Below are 17,984 nucleotides of genomic sequence, written 5' to 3'. Positions count from 1 at the left end.
ATGCACCCCTGGGGGGCTCCAGTGTTGAGGATCAGCGTGGCAGATGTGTTGCTACCTACCCTCACCACCTGGGGGCGGCCCGTCAGGAAGTCCAGGATCCAGTTGCAGAGGGAGGTGTTTAGTCCCAGGATCCTTAGCTTAGTGATGAGCTTTGAGGGTACTATGGTGTTGAATGCTGAGCTATAGTCAATGAATAGCATTCTCACATAGGTGTTCCTTTTGTCCAGGTGGGAAAGGGCAGTGTGGAGTGCAATAGAGATTGCATCATCTGTGGATCTGTTTGGGCGGTATGCAAATTGGAGTGCGTCTAGGGTTTCTTGGATAATGGTGTTGATGTGAGCAATGACCAGCCTTTCAAAGCACTTCATGGCTACGGACGTGAGTGCTACGGGTCTGTAGTCATTTAGGCAGGTTGCCTTCGTGTTCTTGGGCACAGGGACTATGGTGGTCTGCTTGAAACATGTTGGTATTACAGACTCAATCAGGGACATGTTGAAAATGTCAGTGAAGACACCTGCCAGTTGGTCAGCACATGCCCGGAGCACATGTCCTGGTAATCCATCTGGCCCCGCAGCCTTGTGAATGTTGACCTGTTTAAAGGTCTTACTCACGTCGGCTACGGAGAGCGTAATCACACAGTCGTCCGGAACAGCTGATGCTCTCATGCATGCCTCAGTGTTGCTTGCCTCAAAGCGAGCATAGAAATGATTTAGCTCGTCTGGTAGGCTCGTGTCACTGGGCAGCTCGCGACTGTGCTTCCCTTTGTAGTCTGTAATAGTTTGCAAGCCCTGCCACATAAGATGAGTGTCGGAACCGGTGTAGTACGATTCAATCTTAGCCCTGTATTGACGCTGTATTGATGCCTGTTTGATGGTTCGTCGGAGGGCATAGCAGGATTTCTTATAAGCTTCCAGGTTAGAGTCCCGCACCTTGAAAGCGGCAGCTCTACCCTTTAGCTCAGTGCGAATGTTGCCTGTAATCCATGGCTTCTGGTTGGGGTATGTACGTACAGTCACTATGGGGACGACGTCATCGATCCACTTATTGATGAAGCCAGTGACTGATGTGATGTACTCCTCAATGCCATTGGAAGAATCCCGGAACATGTTCCAGTTTGTGCTAGCAAAACAGTCCTGTAGTTTAGCATCTGCTTCATCTGACCACTTTTTTATAGACCGAGTCACTGGTGGTACCTGCTTTAATTTTTGCTTGTAAGCAGGAATCACATACATTGTAGTGTCTTTGTGTGTGTGTGTGTGTGTGTGTGTGTGTGTGTGTGTGTGTGTGTGTGTGTGTGTGTGTGTGTGTGTGTGTGTGTGTGTGTGTGTGTGTGTGTGTGTGTGTGTGTGTGTGTGTGTGTGTGTGTGTCCGTATGCATACTGTACTGTGATATTCAGATGTGCAGCGTACACTTTCAGGCTGAACTAAACCAATACATGTCCTATTAGTATAACAAGTTAGCTATGTCATAAAGCATTACAACGTTTCTCACTGAGGAATGCCTGTTGCTACTCACTGATCTCATTAGGTATGAAAACGAGTGTTGATGTGAAAACGTGAAATGTTGATTAAAGTGCATTGGTTTCCTGTCAACTATGAATTAATACATTACTGAATGAATGTCTCTACCCTTCAGATTTGGATCCGTACGTTCAGGGACACCGGAAGAAACATGTCAGCAATAGCCCCTGCCTCAGGTAGGCACCCTATTGTCCCGACACCGTAGTAGGTGGCAGGATCAATCCCATTTTAAATGCCGGTCAATTCAGAAAGTAAATAACATTTATATTCCCAATTTTCCTCATTGAAAAGCATTGAAGAGAATTGAAATTGAAATTCCATTGTACTTCCTGAATTGACTGGAATTGAAAAGGGATTGAACCCAACCCTAGAAGGTAGAAGTTGCTCCTAATCACTAGTCCAGAAACTACCTGATGATTGTGGTTTGGAATGGGGATAGAGTAGCCTGATCCTAGATCTGTGGTTAGGAGTACCTCCTTCTTCAAGTGAGTACCCCCCCCCCCTCCAGTGCAGATATACACCATATATTTGTTTCCGATGAAAAACCTGAAAATGATTCTTATTCCCCCCTCCCTTTCCCCCCCCCCCCAGCATTCCCGATGCCAAAAGTTCCCAGGGCGAGAGCATTCGGAAGGGGTCACACAGCTCGAAGCACAACAGCCTGCCTGACTGGAGGAGGAAGACCTGCACGCTTCAACCCGACCAGGAGGCCTCTGGGGGGCCAGGCCCAGAGCAGGTGAGAGAGGACCTAGCATTATGCTAGCTAGCATGCTACATCCCAAATGGCACCCGATTCCCTTTATAGGGAAGGGAACGATTCCCTTTATAGGGAAGAGAACGATTCCCTTTTTTTGGCCCTGGTCAACTAACTACTAACTACTGTTGACCAGGGCCAAAAGGAAGTTCTGTACAGGAAGTAGGGTGCCATTTCAGATACAACCTAATTCTCAAAGGAGGTTCTGTACAGGAAGTAGGGTGCCATTTCAGATACAGCCTAATTCTCACAAAATACAAAGAATTTACAGTTAATGTTAAGCAATTAAACAAATGTTCAATGTATGAACAGGCATTTTGATTGGTTGTTTTTTGTTTTTGACTTTTAAAATGGCCCCATAGCCGTGGGTTATATAGACTGAGAAAGAGTTCATTTAGACCAGGCAGACATGTCCTATTTTAAGATGGATGGTCTCCACTCCTCCCCTGTAGCATGTGTTGTTTCAGTGACCAAATTAGGGCTGATGCTCTGTATAAGCAACATACGTGTGTGTGTGTGTGTGTGTGTGTGTGTGTGTGTGTGTGTGTGTGTGTGTGTGTGTGTGTGTGTGTGTGTGTGTGTGTGTGTGTGTGTGTGTGTGTGTGTGTGTGTGTGTGTGTGTGTGTGTGTGTGTGTGTGTGTGTGTGTGTGTGTGTGTGTGTGTGTGTGTGTGTGTGTGTGTGTGTGTGTGTGTGTGTGTGTGGTTGTGTGGTTGTGTGTGTGTGTTGGAACATTGTTGCGGGGCTATCTGGGGGCTTCCATTCACCCGCAGGAGAATTAGTTAGATCGGCACTGATGTTGGGCGATTAGACCTCACTTTGTGCAACGGGGGAATTGTCATGCTGAAACAGGAAAGGGCCTTCCCCAAACTGTTGCCACAAAGTTAGAAGCATAGAATTGTCTAGAATGTCATTGTATGCTGTAGCGTTAAGATTTCCCTTTACTGGAACCATAAATAAGAGCCCCAGACCATTATTCCTCCTCCACCAAACTTTACAGTTGGCACTATGCATTGGGGCAGGTAGCGTTCTCCTGGCATCTGCCAAACCCAGATTCGTCCGTCGGACTGCCAGATGGTGAAGCGTGATTCATCACTCCAGAGAACACGTTTCCACTACTCCAGAGTCCAATGGCAGCGAGCTTTACACCACTCCAGCCGACGCTTGGCATTGTACATGGAAACCCATTTCCTGAAGCTCCCGACGAACAGATATTGTGCTGACGTTGCTTCCAGGACAGACGAGGACAGACGATTTTTACGGGCCGTGCGCTTCAGTACTCGGCTGAACTGTTGTTGCTCCTAGACGTTTCCATTTCACAATAACAGAACTTACAGTTGACCGGGGCAGCTCTAGCAGGGCAGAAATTTGACAAACTGGCTTGTTAGAAAGGTTGAAAATCTCTGAGCTCTTCAGTAAGGCCATTCTACTGACAATGTTTGTCTATGGAGATTGCATGGTTGTGTGTTAGATTTTATACACCTGTCAGCAACGGGTGTGGCTGAAACAGCCGAATCCACAAATTTGAAGGGTTGTCTACGTACTGCTGTATATATAGTGTATGTATGTGAATACCCTTGTATTTACATACGTAAGTTGACATTCTGTACTGTCACCTCATATAACACATTGTATCTCAAATCCAAAATGCTGGAGTATATAGCCAAATTAAATGTTTTAGCTTTACTGTACAAATACGTTGGAGAGAGTACCTGTGTGTGTGCGTGTGTGTGTGTGTGCGTGCATGTGTTAGTGTATGTTTGTGTGTGTGTGTGTGTGTTTGTGCTCCAAAGTCAAGTCCAGCTCAGCAGCAATACGAGTGCTATCAGCGTTAGCCAGGGTGAGGCGCTCTGCCCTTTGACCCACTCCTCCCGCTATAGCTCTGGGTCAGAGTCCAGCAATGCCTCATTCATGGGGCCCTCGTCATGTGACAGGGGTTACGTAACAGGCAACAGCTCTATGGCATATCCTGCTCTGGCAAATAGTGTAATGGAGCTACAGTATATGTTTTAAAGGCACACTCGGTCAAGTAACTTCCTCCTAGAGAGCAAATGGGTGTTCAGGGTTTTGCTCCAGCCCTACTTTACACACAGCTAATTCTATCTATCTGGTCCACAGCATCAGGATAGTGAGAAGAGGGGCAACCACCCTGCCAGCATGAGGCAGCCACTGGGACCAGACAGGTAATCACTGGCTATATCAATGTTCAACCCACCAGGGAATCAGGAGCCGTATGTACCAGAGTTGGAGTGCTGACTTAGGATAATTTTGGCCTTTTAGATACCAATGAATGAGATTATATGGACATGGGGACCTGATCCTAGATCAGACTCTGGATACATAACGGCCCCTGCTGTACATCTAGGGTCTACTGAGAAAAGCCAGTGAGAGCATGTGAATGAGGCAAGAAGACAGTCGATCATTAACCCAGTGAATACAGTCATTATTACCCGCCTTCTAAAAGGGTCCTCACATTGACTGACAGTGAAGAGACTTCCCTACACAGACATACTGGCTCAACACTGAGCCAGCCGACAGTACAGTTTCTACATTGTGATAGGTGTTGCTTCGTAGACATATTAGTTTGTTGTCTTTGGCTGTAGATTGAGTATGAGAGGAACGTCGGACACAAGAAGCTAACAGTGTGACTGTGTTCAGAAAACCACTACCAGCACAGTGGTGCCTCTCAGAGAAGGCCTAGCATTATGCGAGCTAGCATGCTAACAGAAGAGCGTTAGCGTCAATCCCCTCACCACAGGGCCTGACAGAGAGGACCTAGCATTATGCTAGCTAGCATGCTAACAGAAGAGCGTTAGCGTCAATCCCCCCACCACAGGGCCTGAAAGAGAGGACCTAGCATTATGCTAGCTAGCATGCTAACAGTAGACCGTTAGCGTCAATCCCCCCCCACCACAGGGCCTGACAGAGAGGACCTAGCATTACACTAGCGTAATTACACAACATATACCCAAATACAGACAAATCTAAGTAGGAATTAATTAAGACTATATACATATGGACAAGTGATGTCAGAGCGGAACGGACCCAGATATAGTAGAATAGTATAGAAAACCGTATAAACATATGAGATGAGTAATGCAAGATATGTAAACATTTGTAAGTGACTAAGATACCATAGAATAGTATAGAATACAGTATATACATATCAGATGAGTAATGCCAGATATGTAATCATTATTAAAGTGACTAGTGTTCCATTCCTTAAAGTGGCCAGTGATTCCTCGGCTATGCCTGTAGGCAGCAGCCTCAAATGTGCTAGTGATGGCTATTTAACAGTCTGATGGCCTTGAGATAGAAACTGTTTTTCAGTCTCTCAGCTTTGATGCACCTTTACTGACCTTTCTGAATGATAGCGGGGAGAACAGGCAGTGGGAGGTTGATGTCCTTGATGATCTTTTTGTCCTTCCTGTGACATCGGGTGCTGTAGGTGTCCTGGAGGGCAGGTAGTTTGCCCCTGGTAATGCGTTAGGCAGACCGCTCCACCCTCTGGAGAACCTTGTGGTTACGGGCGTTGCAGTTGCCGTACCAGGCGGTGACACAGCCTGACAGGACGGTTTCAATTGTGCATCTGTAAACATTTGTGAGGGTTTTAGGTGACAAGCCAAATGTATTTAGCCTCCTGAGGTTGAAGAGGCTCTGTTGCGCATTCTTCACCACACTGTCTGTGTGGGTGGACCATTTCAGTTTGTCCGTGATATGTATGCCGGGGAACTTGGAAGCTTTCCACCTTCTCCACTGCGGTCCCATCGGTGTAGATAGGGGGGTGCTCCCTCTGCTGTTTCCTGAAGTCTACGATCATCTCCTTTGCTTTGTTGACGTTGAGTGAGAGGTTGTTTTCGAGGCACCACACTCCCAGAGCCCTCACCTCCTCCCTGTAGGCCGTCTCGTCATCTTTGGTAGTCAAGCCTACTACTGTTGTGCCGTCTGCAAACTTAATGATTCAGTTGGAGGCGTGCTTGGTCACGAAGTCATGGGTGAACAGGGAGTACAGGAGGGGCCTGAGAACGCACCCTTGTGGGGCCCTAGTGTTGAGGATCAGCGGAGTGGAGGTGATGTTTCCTACCTTCACCACCTGGGGGTCGGCCCGTCAGGAAGTCCAGGACCCAGTTGCACAGGGCGGGGTTCAGACCAAGGGCCTCGAGCTTAATGCTGAGCTTGTAGTGAACTATGGTGTTGAATGCTGAGCTATAGTCAATGAACAGAGTTCTTACATAGGTATTCCTCTTGTCCAGATGGGATAGGGCAGTGTGCAGAGTGATGGCGATTGCATCGTCTGTGGATTTGTTGGGGCGGTAAGCAAATTGAAGTGGGTCTATTACCAACTAGTCTGTCGAGCAACAGGCTTCAATTCCTCTTCTCCTCCCTCATTTATCCTGTATCGTTGACGACGAACCCTCGTCTTTGTCTCTCCTCCTTCAGGGAAAAGGGGAAGAAAGCATACTTGGCAAATGGGAGCATGGTGCCACCAGCATCTCAGCGAGCGCGACAGTCGACAGGAAAAGGTGGGTATCGATGGAGATGATTTTGCCCTGATATTCTTCCTATCCTAAAGCTCTGAAATGGTAGCTCTGTGAAGAAATTGCTTGATGGTTTTTTGGGGGGGGGTTTGGAGGAAAGGCTTAAACGACAGACTCACCAGAAGCGGGCGGGCGGAGCAAGCAGAGCGAGGCGGGCGGCGCAAGCAGAGCGAGGCGGGTGGAAAGGACCAGACAGGCAGAGCAGGGACTGTATGCTAGCAGGATAGTCCATATCTCCAATGTTGTTTCCATCAGTGGATGAATTGGTCTAATCGAACCTAGCTAACTCTTCCAATTAAAAGGAGCTAGAAGAAAGTGATTAATAACAAAATAAAAAATTATTTTGTGTTACTACAGCGCCAACGATTTAACCCAAAAATAGAGACACAATCTAATTGAGGCTTCGGTTGGGTCGTTATAAGAGACTTCGGTTGGGTCGTTATAAGAGACTTCGGTTGGGTCGTTATCAGAGACTTCGGTTGGGTCGTTATCAGAGACTTCGGTTGGGTCGTTATCAGAGGCTTCGGTTGGGTCGTTATAAGAGGCTTCGGTTGGGTCATTATCAGAGACTTCGGTTGGGTCGTTATAAGAGACTTCGGTTGGGTCATTATCAGAGACTTCAGTTGGGTCGTTATAAGAGACTTCGGTTGGGTCGTTATACGAGACTTCGGTTGGGTCGTTATAAGAGACTTCGGTTGGGTCGTTATCAGAGACTTCGGTTGGGTCGTTATCAGAGGCTTCGGTTGGGTCATTATCAGAGGCTTCGGTTGGGTCATTATAAGAGGCTTCGGTTGGGTCATTATAAGAGGCTTCGGTTGGGTCATTATCAGAGACTTCGGTTGGGTCATTATCAGAGGCTTCGGTTGGGTCGTTATACGAGACTTCGGTTGGGTCATTATCAGAGGCTTCGGTTGGGTCGTTATACGAGACTTCGGTTGGGTCGTTATACGAGACTTCGGTTGGGTCGTTATACGAGACTTCGGTTGGGTCATTATCAGAGACTTCGGTTGGGTCATTATCAGAGACTTCGGTTGGGTCATTATCAGAGGCTTCGGTTGGGTCGTTATACGAGACTTCGGTTGGGTCGTTATACGAGACTTCGGTTGGGTCGTTATACGAGACTTCGGTTGGGTCTATATAATTCAAAACAATGCTTTCTAAAATATATCATACACACTTTGCACGCTCGCCATTGGTGAGTTTAGGCCTTTACTACTTGTAGTAACTCCATTCAACCAACAGAGAGCAATGTTGTACGGCAAAGTTTATAAGGCATCTGATCTGCTTATCTGTGTGTCTTTAGCCATACGCATATGCCTTCAAGTTTATTTGATGTAAATCAACGCTTTGCAAATCATATTTGAACTAAATCTAATTGAATGAATGTTTGGGTTGTATGTGTCCTGACCACCGTCTAGACGGAGACTCCAGTCAGGAGGTATACGGCGAAACCTCGTCTGAGAGCTACAGCTCGGCCTCCAGCCCCCAGCACCACAAACCAGAGAGCCTGGACAGCGAGGACGAGAAGGATAAAGGTGAGACACACACACACACCATGATTAGATTTTGGGCTTGTCTTATTTTTGGGACATCACTGAGACTTTTTGTTCTCCCTCTATCCCTCCCTTTATCTCCCTCTCGCTCTCCCTCTCTATCCCTCTCTCTCGCTCTCTCTTTCATTCTCTCCCTCACTCGTGCTCTCTCTTTCATTCTCTCACTCTCTCTCGCTATCACCCTCACCCAGATACGGGCAGTAGCCAGGGCCCAGCGGACGCCTTCTTCCCCTGGCAGGAGGTTGTAGATGGGGCCATGCCCCCCATCCACCACCTGGCCTCTGCCAAGCCTGTCGGGGAGCCCCCCAGCCTTGACTATCCCCCAAACACCTTCATGCACCCCCTGCCCTGCATATTGCCCAGCGGGGCACTACCTGCCGATGCCCCTCTGCCAGTCATGCCCCCCCAGGTGGCAGCTGCCCTGGTAGACAACAAGGTGGTCGGAGGGCTGATCATGCAGGTGCCCCTGGTCCTCCGAGAGCCCATGTCCACCACCGTGCCAGTTTACGTGCCAGGGGATCCAGAGCAGAGGGATGCTCCTGCTGCAGTGCCCATGGTACTCCCAGGGTTTGGCTCCCTAGCCCTGGGCGTACACCCCCCTGGCAGCCCTGCCCTGCTGCCCCTGGTCCAGCACTTCAAGACAGCCCCTCCACAGACCACTGCCAGCTCTGAGGGTATCATCACCCTCCCTGCCCACCAGCCCCTGGTGGAAGCTATCAGTGTCATCACCCCTGGTCCGCCCTATGCCTCACCCCTGCAGCCTACCTACTCCAACCCAGACCCTGCCTCCCCCCTAACCCCCTCCGTACCCCTGGGGGACCTTAGCATCCCTCACACCAAGCACCCAGATGTGTCTCTTTTCTCGGGCCTGCCCTCCCTGTACACTATGGCCCCCATCCCCACTTCCGTCATGGCCACGCTAGGGGTAGCGCCTTCCCCTGGACAGGTTCAGGCGGTGGTGCCCCCGTCCGTACCCACCCACACCCCCGGCCCAGCGCCCGGCTCAACCCAGACCGACTCCACCTCTTACGTCAACAGCACCAGTAACTCCGTCGCCCAGCAACAGGCGCAACCACAACAACAACAACAACAGCAGCAGCAGACGACTCACCAGCAACAGGCCATGTGCTGTGGGGCGTGCGGTTGCCGAGGCGGCTGCGGCAACAGCCGTACAGCGCCATCGTTTTTCTTCCCCCACCAGATGGCGCCACGGCAGGTGTTTGGTGCGCCGCCTATCTTCCAGTTCACGTCCCTGTGCACCAGCAACTACCTCAGCCAGCCGCCCCCGCAAAGTAACGGCCAGGCCCAGCTGACATTCTTCCCCCCCGCCCCTTACGCTGGCCAGACCCTGCTGCACACCCACCCTCACTCTGACCTGGGCACCCAGTTAGGCTATAGCCTCCAACAGATGGTGTCGCCATTCAACCGTTTCTACCCGCACATGTACCCCTCCAGCGTGGGTATGGTGCCCGGTTCGGGAGGCCTGGGGGGAGCGGTCGGCGTCAACAAGAACAACGGCAACGTCTCCTGCTACAACTGTGGGGTCAGTGGGCACTACGCACAGGACTGCAAACAGACCTCCGTTGATTCAACACAGCAAGGTAATAACGCCACGGCCAGGGGCCTCTTCAGATGGACCCCTTCGGCCCCTCTGCAGCACCCCCCTTCAGCCCGCTCTTACTCTCTATCACATACCAGGCTTTTTAACCCTACACCCAACCACACAGAGGGTACCCTTGACCAAGCTTGGGAAGGCACACCTTTGCAGTAACCCTCCCCACCTCCTACCCCCCCCCAACCAGACTATTAGCCACCTCCATTGGCAGGACTTATTTACAGCCAGGAGCTGCTGTTAAGGGCTCTCTCTCATCTGAGGAGATCTGTGGACGTTTTTCTATCAAAACTCTCTCTTAGCAGTTAAAAATGAAAAGAAAAATCCCAACCGCTCAGGTGCATTTTGGGCATCTCAGTGGTTCCTTGTCTTTTTGCTTAATTTTTCGGAGGTTATTTTAATCCTCCCATTTTGTATTGTTTTCTTTGTTCCACTGACGCCGTCCCCTCTCTGTTTTTCAGGCAGCTTTCGGCTGAAGTACGCCACCTCCCCCTCTTCCGAAGGACTAGACAACGCTAGCTGAACACGTCTTTTCCTTCCGCCATCTTGTTCCTTGTCACGAGCGGTCCGAGAGAACCCTCCGTTTCAAGAGGGTTTCACTCTGATGTTTTTCAGTCATTGTCATTGTTGGTTTGACCTTTTTAAAGAGCGTGTGTGAGGAGGGTCCTGAGTACTTGTGGCGGAGACATCCTCTACGTCCCCGTCACAGCTGAGAGTGAAGCTGTCTTGTTTCCATAGAGACGCAACCACCCCCCCCACCCCACTGATCCCTTAGAGGCTTTTGGTATTTTGCACTGAAAACTGGCACAAGACAGCAAGCAGCTCATGTTCACTAACTTATTTTTTATATTCGAGTGTGGGAGCTTGGGAAAATGACACCACGTCTATTAGAGTGTGGGAGCTTGGGAAAATGACACCACGTCTATTAGAGTGTGGGAGCTTGGGAAAATGACACCACGTCTATTAGAGTGTGGGAGCTTGGGAAAATGACACCACGTATCCTAGAGTGTGTGAGCTGGGGAAATTATTTTATTCTCTGAATACATGGGGATCCTACGTGATCTCGATGAGAGTTTCCTATACTTGGTTTTTACAGCGGTATATTTATGCCTCCTTACTGTTATTTGACAAGGATTTGTATTGTTTAACTGTACAGCTACAAAAGATGAGTACAAACAAAAAAAGTTAATGTAAAAAATATAAAAAAATTAAAAAAGCTGGGGTAATTTTAATGTTTTTGCTGCAGTGTTTATGAATGTACAACATATTTCGTTTTTTTTTTTTTTATGTAAGGAATCTGGCAGTATCGAAAACATGTTTCTTAACCCATTTGCCACTTGATTTAATGTGAAGCGCAGAGTAAAAACGTTTTATATCATATCTGTCATGTTGAAGTTCAATGCTGCTGGGTGTTTATTTCTAGTTATAATCTTTGACAATATGCACTATAACTACCAGGAATTCTGAAGTTTCTCAAGTGCACTGAAGCAGTCCTAGAAGAACTAGAGCCAGTTGTTATTGCAACAGTGAAGCTCTGGACAATACACTGGTGTCCCTCCATCCAGTATTCTCTTTGAAATGCTGTGCTGCCCTGCAGAGTTCGGGGCCACTATTTGGCTCCTACTATTGATAACACTGTTCTCCTCTGAAAACAACTATATTTTCTTTAGCCGTTTCTATAGGACTGTGGTGGCCAAGGCAGATATCATGTAACTTTTCTGGAGACTCGTGTTTATTGCCACTTCTTAATTTAAGGCAGCAGTGAGATCTATGGCATATGTTTGGTACATTGGTAAATGTACCAACAAAAAACAAAAAAATGCACATACACACTACGAATTGTGTGTGTTTTTATGTGGAGTATGAGCATGATTAGCGTGAGCACTAATGGAGGTGTCTGACTGGAGGTGTTTGGGTATCTGGATTAGTAGCTTTCCAGGGATTGATAAAAAAAAGTGAAAATAACTAAACTGCAAAGAATTTCAGTAGAATAAAACCCGATATTTCTTGGTCCACCCCATTGTTTAAAGTGAAAGACAGACAATTTATGGCAGTCTGGAAACTTTAGCCTGCTCTGAATATTTTCTCACTGATTCACTGAATTCAATACATCTGTTTGATTCCTCCCGTATGTGTAGGTGAAAGGCAGGAAATATATGGTACTTCTGCCTGTAACTAGCTAATTTACATTTTTGGGGGCAAGTGATCATAATCTTCGGGCCAAACTAAAAAAAATACTCTTGACTTGCCCCGATGGGCAAGTGCCTTTTCAGACCTTAAAGTCAATACCTGCCTTCTCAGACATATCACTTGAGAGGATTCTCAATGATTTAGAACTCTTTCATGTCTGTCTTAAGATTTGGGGTCTACAAGTTGTAAAAGATGTGCATGCATATATTACACTTGCGCATACGGAGTACACACTCGTTTGTTGATATGATAAGTTTTGTCAATTTTCATTAATAGCCACACTTAGTACTGTTTTCCAAACACAAACATGATTAAAAAGCTGCCCCCCCCCCCCCCCCAAACTGGTGAGGATCTCTAAATCTCTTGATTTGATGGAAGCAGATATTTCTTGCAGTTACTTAAAATGTTGATGCAAACTTGGAATTTGATTGAAAAACGGTGTGGACATGTGACGAACACAGGGAAAGAAAACATGTGGACACTACAGAAGTGTATGGATGATTGAAGAACCATGTGAGCTTGGAGGACAATTGTACATATGAACCTGCCAGGCTGTACTGTATGGGGTACACTCACTGTTACCTTCAGGTGTATGTTTACTGTATTCTTTATGTAAATGTTATTGTACTGGAAAGGTCAAATATATTTCTAAAACGAATTGGGTTTTTATGCACATTGTTGATCTGTTTTCCTGGAATTAACAGCAATAAATACAAAATGATACATTATTTTTGTTTATTTCACTCTGTGTATAATTAGGCCATACACTGCTTGGATGTAGTTTTTACTTCATAGTACTGTACATTCGTATTATCCAGTTGGCTTGCCGTAGTAGTCAGCTGAAAATAATTGAAAAGAGCACTTTGACAGGCCACGGGGTGTGTCTGCAGTTAATTGTTTTATAGATGGTTCCCTGAAACGTGTCTGTTGAACGCCACCTGTCTGGAAAAGGGCTACCTGACATTCACAAATAGCTAGTCTTTGGTGAGTAGCTGCAATATAATATTTTCCCAATCAACTGGTGACGGTACTGAACATATTTTAGGAATGTTTATGCTGTTGATTTTGACAACTTTCCGTTGAAGTTACGATTAGCGACGACTTTTTGTCTTGTTTATTGGTGAATAACTTGCCGATTTACTTAACATAACTATTGATGTCTGCTTGGCTAACTGGACGTGACCAAACATTTTGCCACGCGTTGCCATTGCTCCAAAATCAGGAGAACAGCATAAATGTAACATCAGACAGGACATTTTATCATTTAGGTGTAACGTTAGCTAGCTGTTTTCTGGTTTAGTTTTTTTCCCCCGTACTTTGTATTTAGCATCCGCATTAGATGGATAATTGCGTCCCATTCATTGACGGTTCTGTTTCACTGATACTAACATTTTTTACTTTTCTTTCCAAGTTCTGCCTGCCTTCCTCTCCCACCAGTTACAATGGAAGCCGTGTCTGTAGCCAGTACTAACTTCGCCCTTGCGTTGTTCAAGAAGATCACAGAGAAGAACAAAACGGGCAATGTTTTGTACTCCCCTCTCAGCATCTCAGCTGCGCTGGCCATGGTTTTTCTGGGTGCCAGGGGCAACACTGCTACTCAGATGTCAGAGGTGAGTCAGTGTGACCCATTTTTACGAGTTCCGTCGATATGACACACTGAAACCATAGCTATCCTGTATGACTCAGTTGGTAGAGCATGGCCCTTGTAACGCCAGGACTGTGGGTTCGTTTACCATGGACAACTACACAAAATGTATGCACACAAAACATGTACATCACTTTGGGTTAAAGCTTCTGCTAAATGGCAACAACAAAATATATATACAGTATCAGTCAAGTTTGTGCTAATTAGGACAATGTAGCTATAGTTGAATGAGAAATATATTTGTCACTTAAATGTCCTTGTTTTTGAGAATTGCTTTTTGTCCCTTAAAATAACATCAAATTGATCAGAAATACAGTGTAGATGTTGTTAATGACTATCTATATAGGTGTGCAGATGCCTGTTATCAGCAACCATCACTCCTGTTTTCCAATGGCATGCTGTGTTAGCTAATTTTATTAGCCAAGTTTATTATTTTAGAAGGATAATTGATCATTAGAAAGTACTTTTGCAATTATGTTAGCACAGCTGAAATATGTTCTAATTTGAAAGAAGCAATAAAACTGTCCTTTAGACTTGAGTATCTGGCGCATCAGCAATTGTGTGTTGGTTTACAGGCTCAAAATGGCCAGAAAGAAAGACCGTTCAAATGAAACTCGTCAGTCTATTCTTGTTCTGAAAAATTAAGGCTATTCCATGTGAGAAATTGTCAAAACTGAAGATCTCATAGAACTCTGTGTACTACTCCCTCCACAGAACAGCACAAACTGGCTCTAACCAGAATAGAAAGAGGAGTGGGAGGCCCCGGTGCACAACTGAGGAAGAGGACAAGTACATTAGTGTCTAGTACATTAGTGTCTAGTAGCGTGTTCCCCTGCTGGGAACAAGCTACTACTGTAGGTGTTCTGTGGTTTATTTATGGGATATTAGCCCCATACATAAAATACACAAATATAGCAGCAGCTCCTGTATATAGCCTCGCTATTGTTATTTTACTGCTGCGCTTCAATAATTTTTTTCCTAACTGCATTGTTGATTATGGGCATGTAAGTAAGCGTTTCACTAAGGTCTACTCCTGTAGCATGTGACAAATACAATTTTATTTGCGCAGTAGCAGCATTTGGGACTGGAGGGAATACTAGCTTATTTTCTCTCCTAAGGTTTCAACGTGTTATTTATTTTTTCATAATTGTTAAGGAAATATAAACAGGAATTTCTGGTCACAAACCAATAATTTTGTAATAGGTCAGCAACATGAACGTAATCTGGACTTGTCTAAATGACAAATGGATGTCACAGGAAGTTGCAACCACAATGTGACATTGGGGACATGTAAATGTTTTTTTCCTATTTTGTCAATAGACGATGTGCTTCAACAAAGCTACGGGTGACATCCATGTTGGCTTCGGCAAACTCATTCATGACCTGAACCTGCAGGGAGCCCCATACTCACTGAGCCTGGCCAATCGCCTGTACGGAGAACAGTCTTACCAGTTTGTTGAGGTAATGTCCACAATGTACAGTGAGTGGAGTAAGCGTGCATCTGAAATTAGATTTTCCTTTCTGAATTGACCCCAATGACTGTATTAGAAAGTCATTATACAAAGAGATACATCACATTAGCAATTTCCAGGATGTCCTATACATTCTATGACTAACTGTACATAGTCTAGTCCATTGTAGACTAGACTCTTTTATGTACTAAGTGGTTTATAAAGTTAGTCAATATCCTGTCTTAGTCTCTTGTGTCTGTGGTGAATGTGACAGACTTTCCTCGGCGACACCAAGAAGCACTACGATGCTGAGCTGGAGGCTGTGGACTTCAAGACCAATGGGGAGACTTCCAGAAAGTACATCAATGCCTGGGTGGAGAAGCAGACCTCTGGTGAATAGAGGCCAAAAGCTGTTGTCTCCATGGGCACAATAGCATTAACTCTCTATTTTTTCCCCCACAATATTCATGATATTATTCACTGAAATGTTTAATGATAAATATTCTCATTCGGTGTAAAAACCTTTAAGGGACCACTAGATTGAGATTTAATTGATTTCTTCCATTAGGTGTCCTTGACGTATCTGCTGTTTGTAACAAAGGTGTAGAAGAAGAAAGTAATAATGTAATTCTCACCTCTAGTCTCTGTATTTTTGTAGAGAAAATAAAGGACCTGTTGCCGGAGGGGGTTGTCGACCACCTGACCAGACTGGTGTTGGTGAACGCCATCTACTTCAAAGGCAACTGGTTTAAGAAGTTCAAGGAGGCCAGCACCAGCAATGCCATGTTCAAACTGAACAAGGTACCAACCAGCCTGACAGAAAGAACCTATTCTACTGTCTACGCATTGAACATGTATGTACACCCCTGGTGATCATTCATCATGAGTCTTTAGAGTAACGCTTCTAAGGGAAAAGAGCCTTAACTGCACCAAACTGCAATTTAGTTTTTTGGGGGGCACTACATTCCCCCCCCCCCCACCCCCAAATTCGTGATGTCCAATTGGTAGTCTTGTCCCCATTGCTGCAACTCTCGTACGGACTCGGGAGCCGTGCGGCCGCACTACTTCTTGACACGCTGCTCGCTTAACCCGGAAGCCAGCCGCACCACTTTGTCGCTGGAGAAACCGTTCAACTGGTGAGCTTGCAGTCTCCCGGCCTGCCACAAGGAGTCACTAGAGCGCGATGGGACAAGGAAATCCCTGCCAGCCTAACCCAGACGACGCTGGGCCAATTGTGCGCCGCCTCATGTGTCTCCCGGTCACGGTCGGCTGTGACACAGCCTGGGATTGCGATGCAGTGCCTTAGAGCACTGCGCCACTTGGGAGGCCAGGACACCTTTCTTATACAACTGTTACTGTAGTCAGATTGGTCATCCATCCCTCCCTTGATTTAAAAACTCAGTCCACTAACAATGTGTCAGGAACATGTGTAGCTTGCTTCACTTTCATGACAATCAATGAGTAACTTTTGCCACCCTCGTGAAATGATTGTGTAGTCACAAATTACACCTTTCATTGGATCCAGAATGTGAGTAAGCCAGTGAAAATGATGCATCAGATGGCCAAGTTCCCCCTAACCTTCATCCCTGAGGTCAACTGCCAGATCCTGTGTCTGCAATACGAGGGGAACGAACTGAGCATGTTCATCATGCTCCCCAGCGACATGGAGGACCACATCACTGGTCTGGAGAAGGTAGGACTTGTTTACTCTGTCAGCAACATGGGGTTTGTGGCCTATACAATACACAGTTAACTGCACGGCAAATACCTGCGTTTATAACTGCGTTGTGGTAATTAGAGGGTTAGCTCAAACTGAAAACAGTCTGTCATTTTCATATTTTTAGAAGTGTCAGTCATGACTGTTTCCCACCCCCCAAACACCAGCTGGAGAAGCAGCTGACCTATGAGAAAATGGTGGCGTGGACCAGGCCTGACATGATGGAAGCGGTGGAGGTTCAGGTGGGCCTGCCTAAGTTCAAGCTGGAGGAGACCCTTGACCTGAAGGACTTGCTGATCAGCATGGGCATGACGGACGCCTTCGACCTCTCCAAAGGCGACTTCTCGGGCATGTCGCCCAGCAACGACTTGGAGCTGTCCGAGGTGGTGCACAAGGCCTTCGTGGAAGTCAACGAGGAGGGCACAGAGGCGGCGGCCGCCGTGGCCGCCATCGTGGGGATGCGCTGTGCCTTGAGGACCCCCACATTTGTTGCCGACCACCCCTTTCTTTTCTTCATCAGCCACAACAACACCGAGAGCATTCTGTTCTATGGTCGCTACTGCTCCCCTTAGGCGCCATAGCAACTGGGACATTCCACTTGGAGGGGTTTTTAAACGTATATACTGAAGCCGCTACATCAATATCCCATCTGTGCTTGGTGATCTTTGTCAATAAAAAATTTATTCGTTGAGTATGTTTTTGATGAATTTTCTTACTGGTCTGATGGTATGATGTATCTAGTACATTTTTACCTTATCGTGAGCAATGTTTGTCTACTCTGACCACCTAATTCGACACACTGAAATACCATTTATCCTCAACGTGTTTGTACTTTTCGTTCCGCTTACGAACACTCTCCTAGTCTTCTGATTTGAATACTGGAGTTCTATTCAATTAAACAACTATGTTTACAGGAATAGTAAAGAATATATCAACTTAAGTGTGGGTCCTTAGTCACACTTCCTAATCTAAGTTACTGTGTATGCACAAATGATCAGTGCTAT

The 17,984-nt window shown here is 46.4% G+C and overlaps 2 protein-coding genes across 3 annotated transcripts in view; both read left to right on the top strand.

Annotated features, from left to right (window-relative positions):
• LOC139583287 (zinc finger CCHC domain-containing protein 2-like) overlaps positions 1-12,895 on the top strand; it is a 71,993-nt gene extending 59,098 nt beyond the window's left edge. For both annotated transcript variants that reach the window (XM_071414193.1, XM_071414192.1), the window contains exons 8-14: positions 1,637-1,697; positions 2,113-2,257; positions 4,393-4,457; positions 6,715-6,797; positions 8,231-8,347; positions 8,557-9,966; positions 10,439-12,895. In XM_071414193.1, coding sequence (XP_071270294.1) covers positions 1,637-1,697; positions 2,113-2,257; positions 4,393-4,457; positions 6,715-6,797; positions 8,231-8,347; positions 8,557-9,966; positions 10,439-10,500 — 1,943 coding nt within the window. In that variant the 3' untranslated portion in view covers positions 10,501-12,895. The remainder of the gene's footprint in view (positions 1-1,636; positions 1,698-2,112; positions 2,258-4,392; positions 4,458-6,714; positions 6,798-8,230; positions 8,348-8,556; positions 9,967-10,438) is intronic.
• A 51-nt stretch (positions 12,896-12,946) lies between these two features.
• LOC139583286 (leukocyte elastase inhibitor-like) lies at positions 12,947-17,671 on the top strand. Its single transcript, XM_071414191.1, has 7 exons — positions 12,947-13,151; positions 13,579-13,777; positions 15,133-15,273; positions 15,538-15,655; positions 15,922-16,064; positions 16,789-16,956; positions 17,148-17,671. The coding sequence occupies exons 2-7, from the start codon at positions 13,610-13,612 to the stop codon at positions 17,550-17,552; spliced, it is 1,143 nt and encodes a 380-aa protein (XP_071270292.1). The 5' UTR covers positions 12,947-13,151; positions 13,579-13,609; the 3' UTR covers positions 17,553-17,671.
• Positions 17,672-17,984: the final 313 nt, after the last annotated feature.

Source organism: Salvelinus alpinus, chromosome 8, assembly GCF_045679555.1.
Source record: "Salvelinus alpinus chromosome 8, SLU_Salpinus.1, whole genome shotgun sequence".
Lineage (NCBI taxonomy): Eukaryota > Metazoa > Chordata > Actinopteri > Salmoniformes > Salmonidae > Salvelinus > Salvelinus alpinus.
The sequence above is the reverse complement of the archived record's forward strand: the minus strand, read 5'-3'. Positions and strand labels throughout refer to the sequence as shown.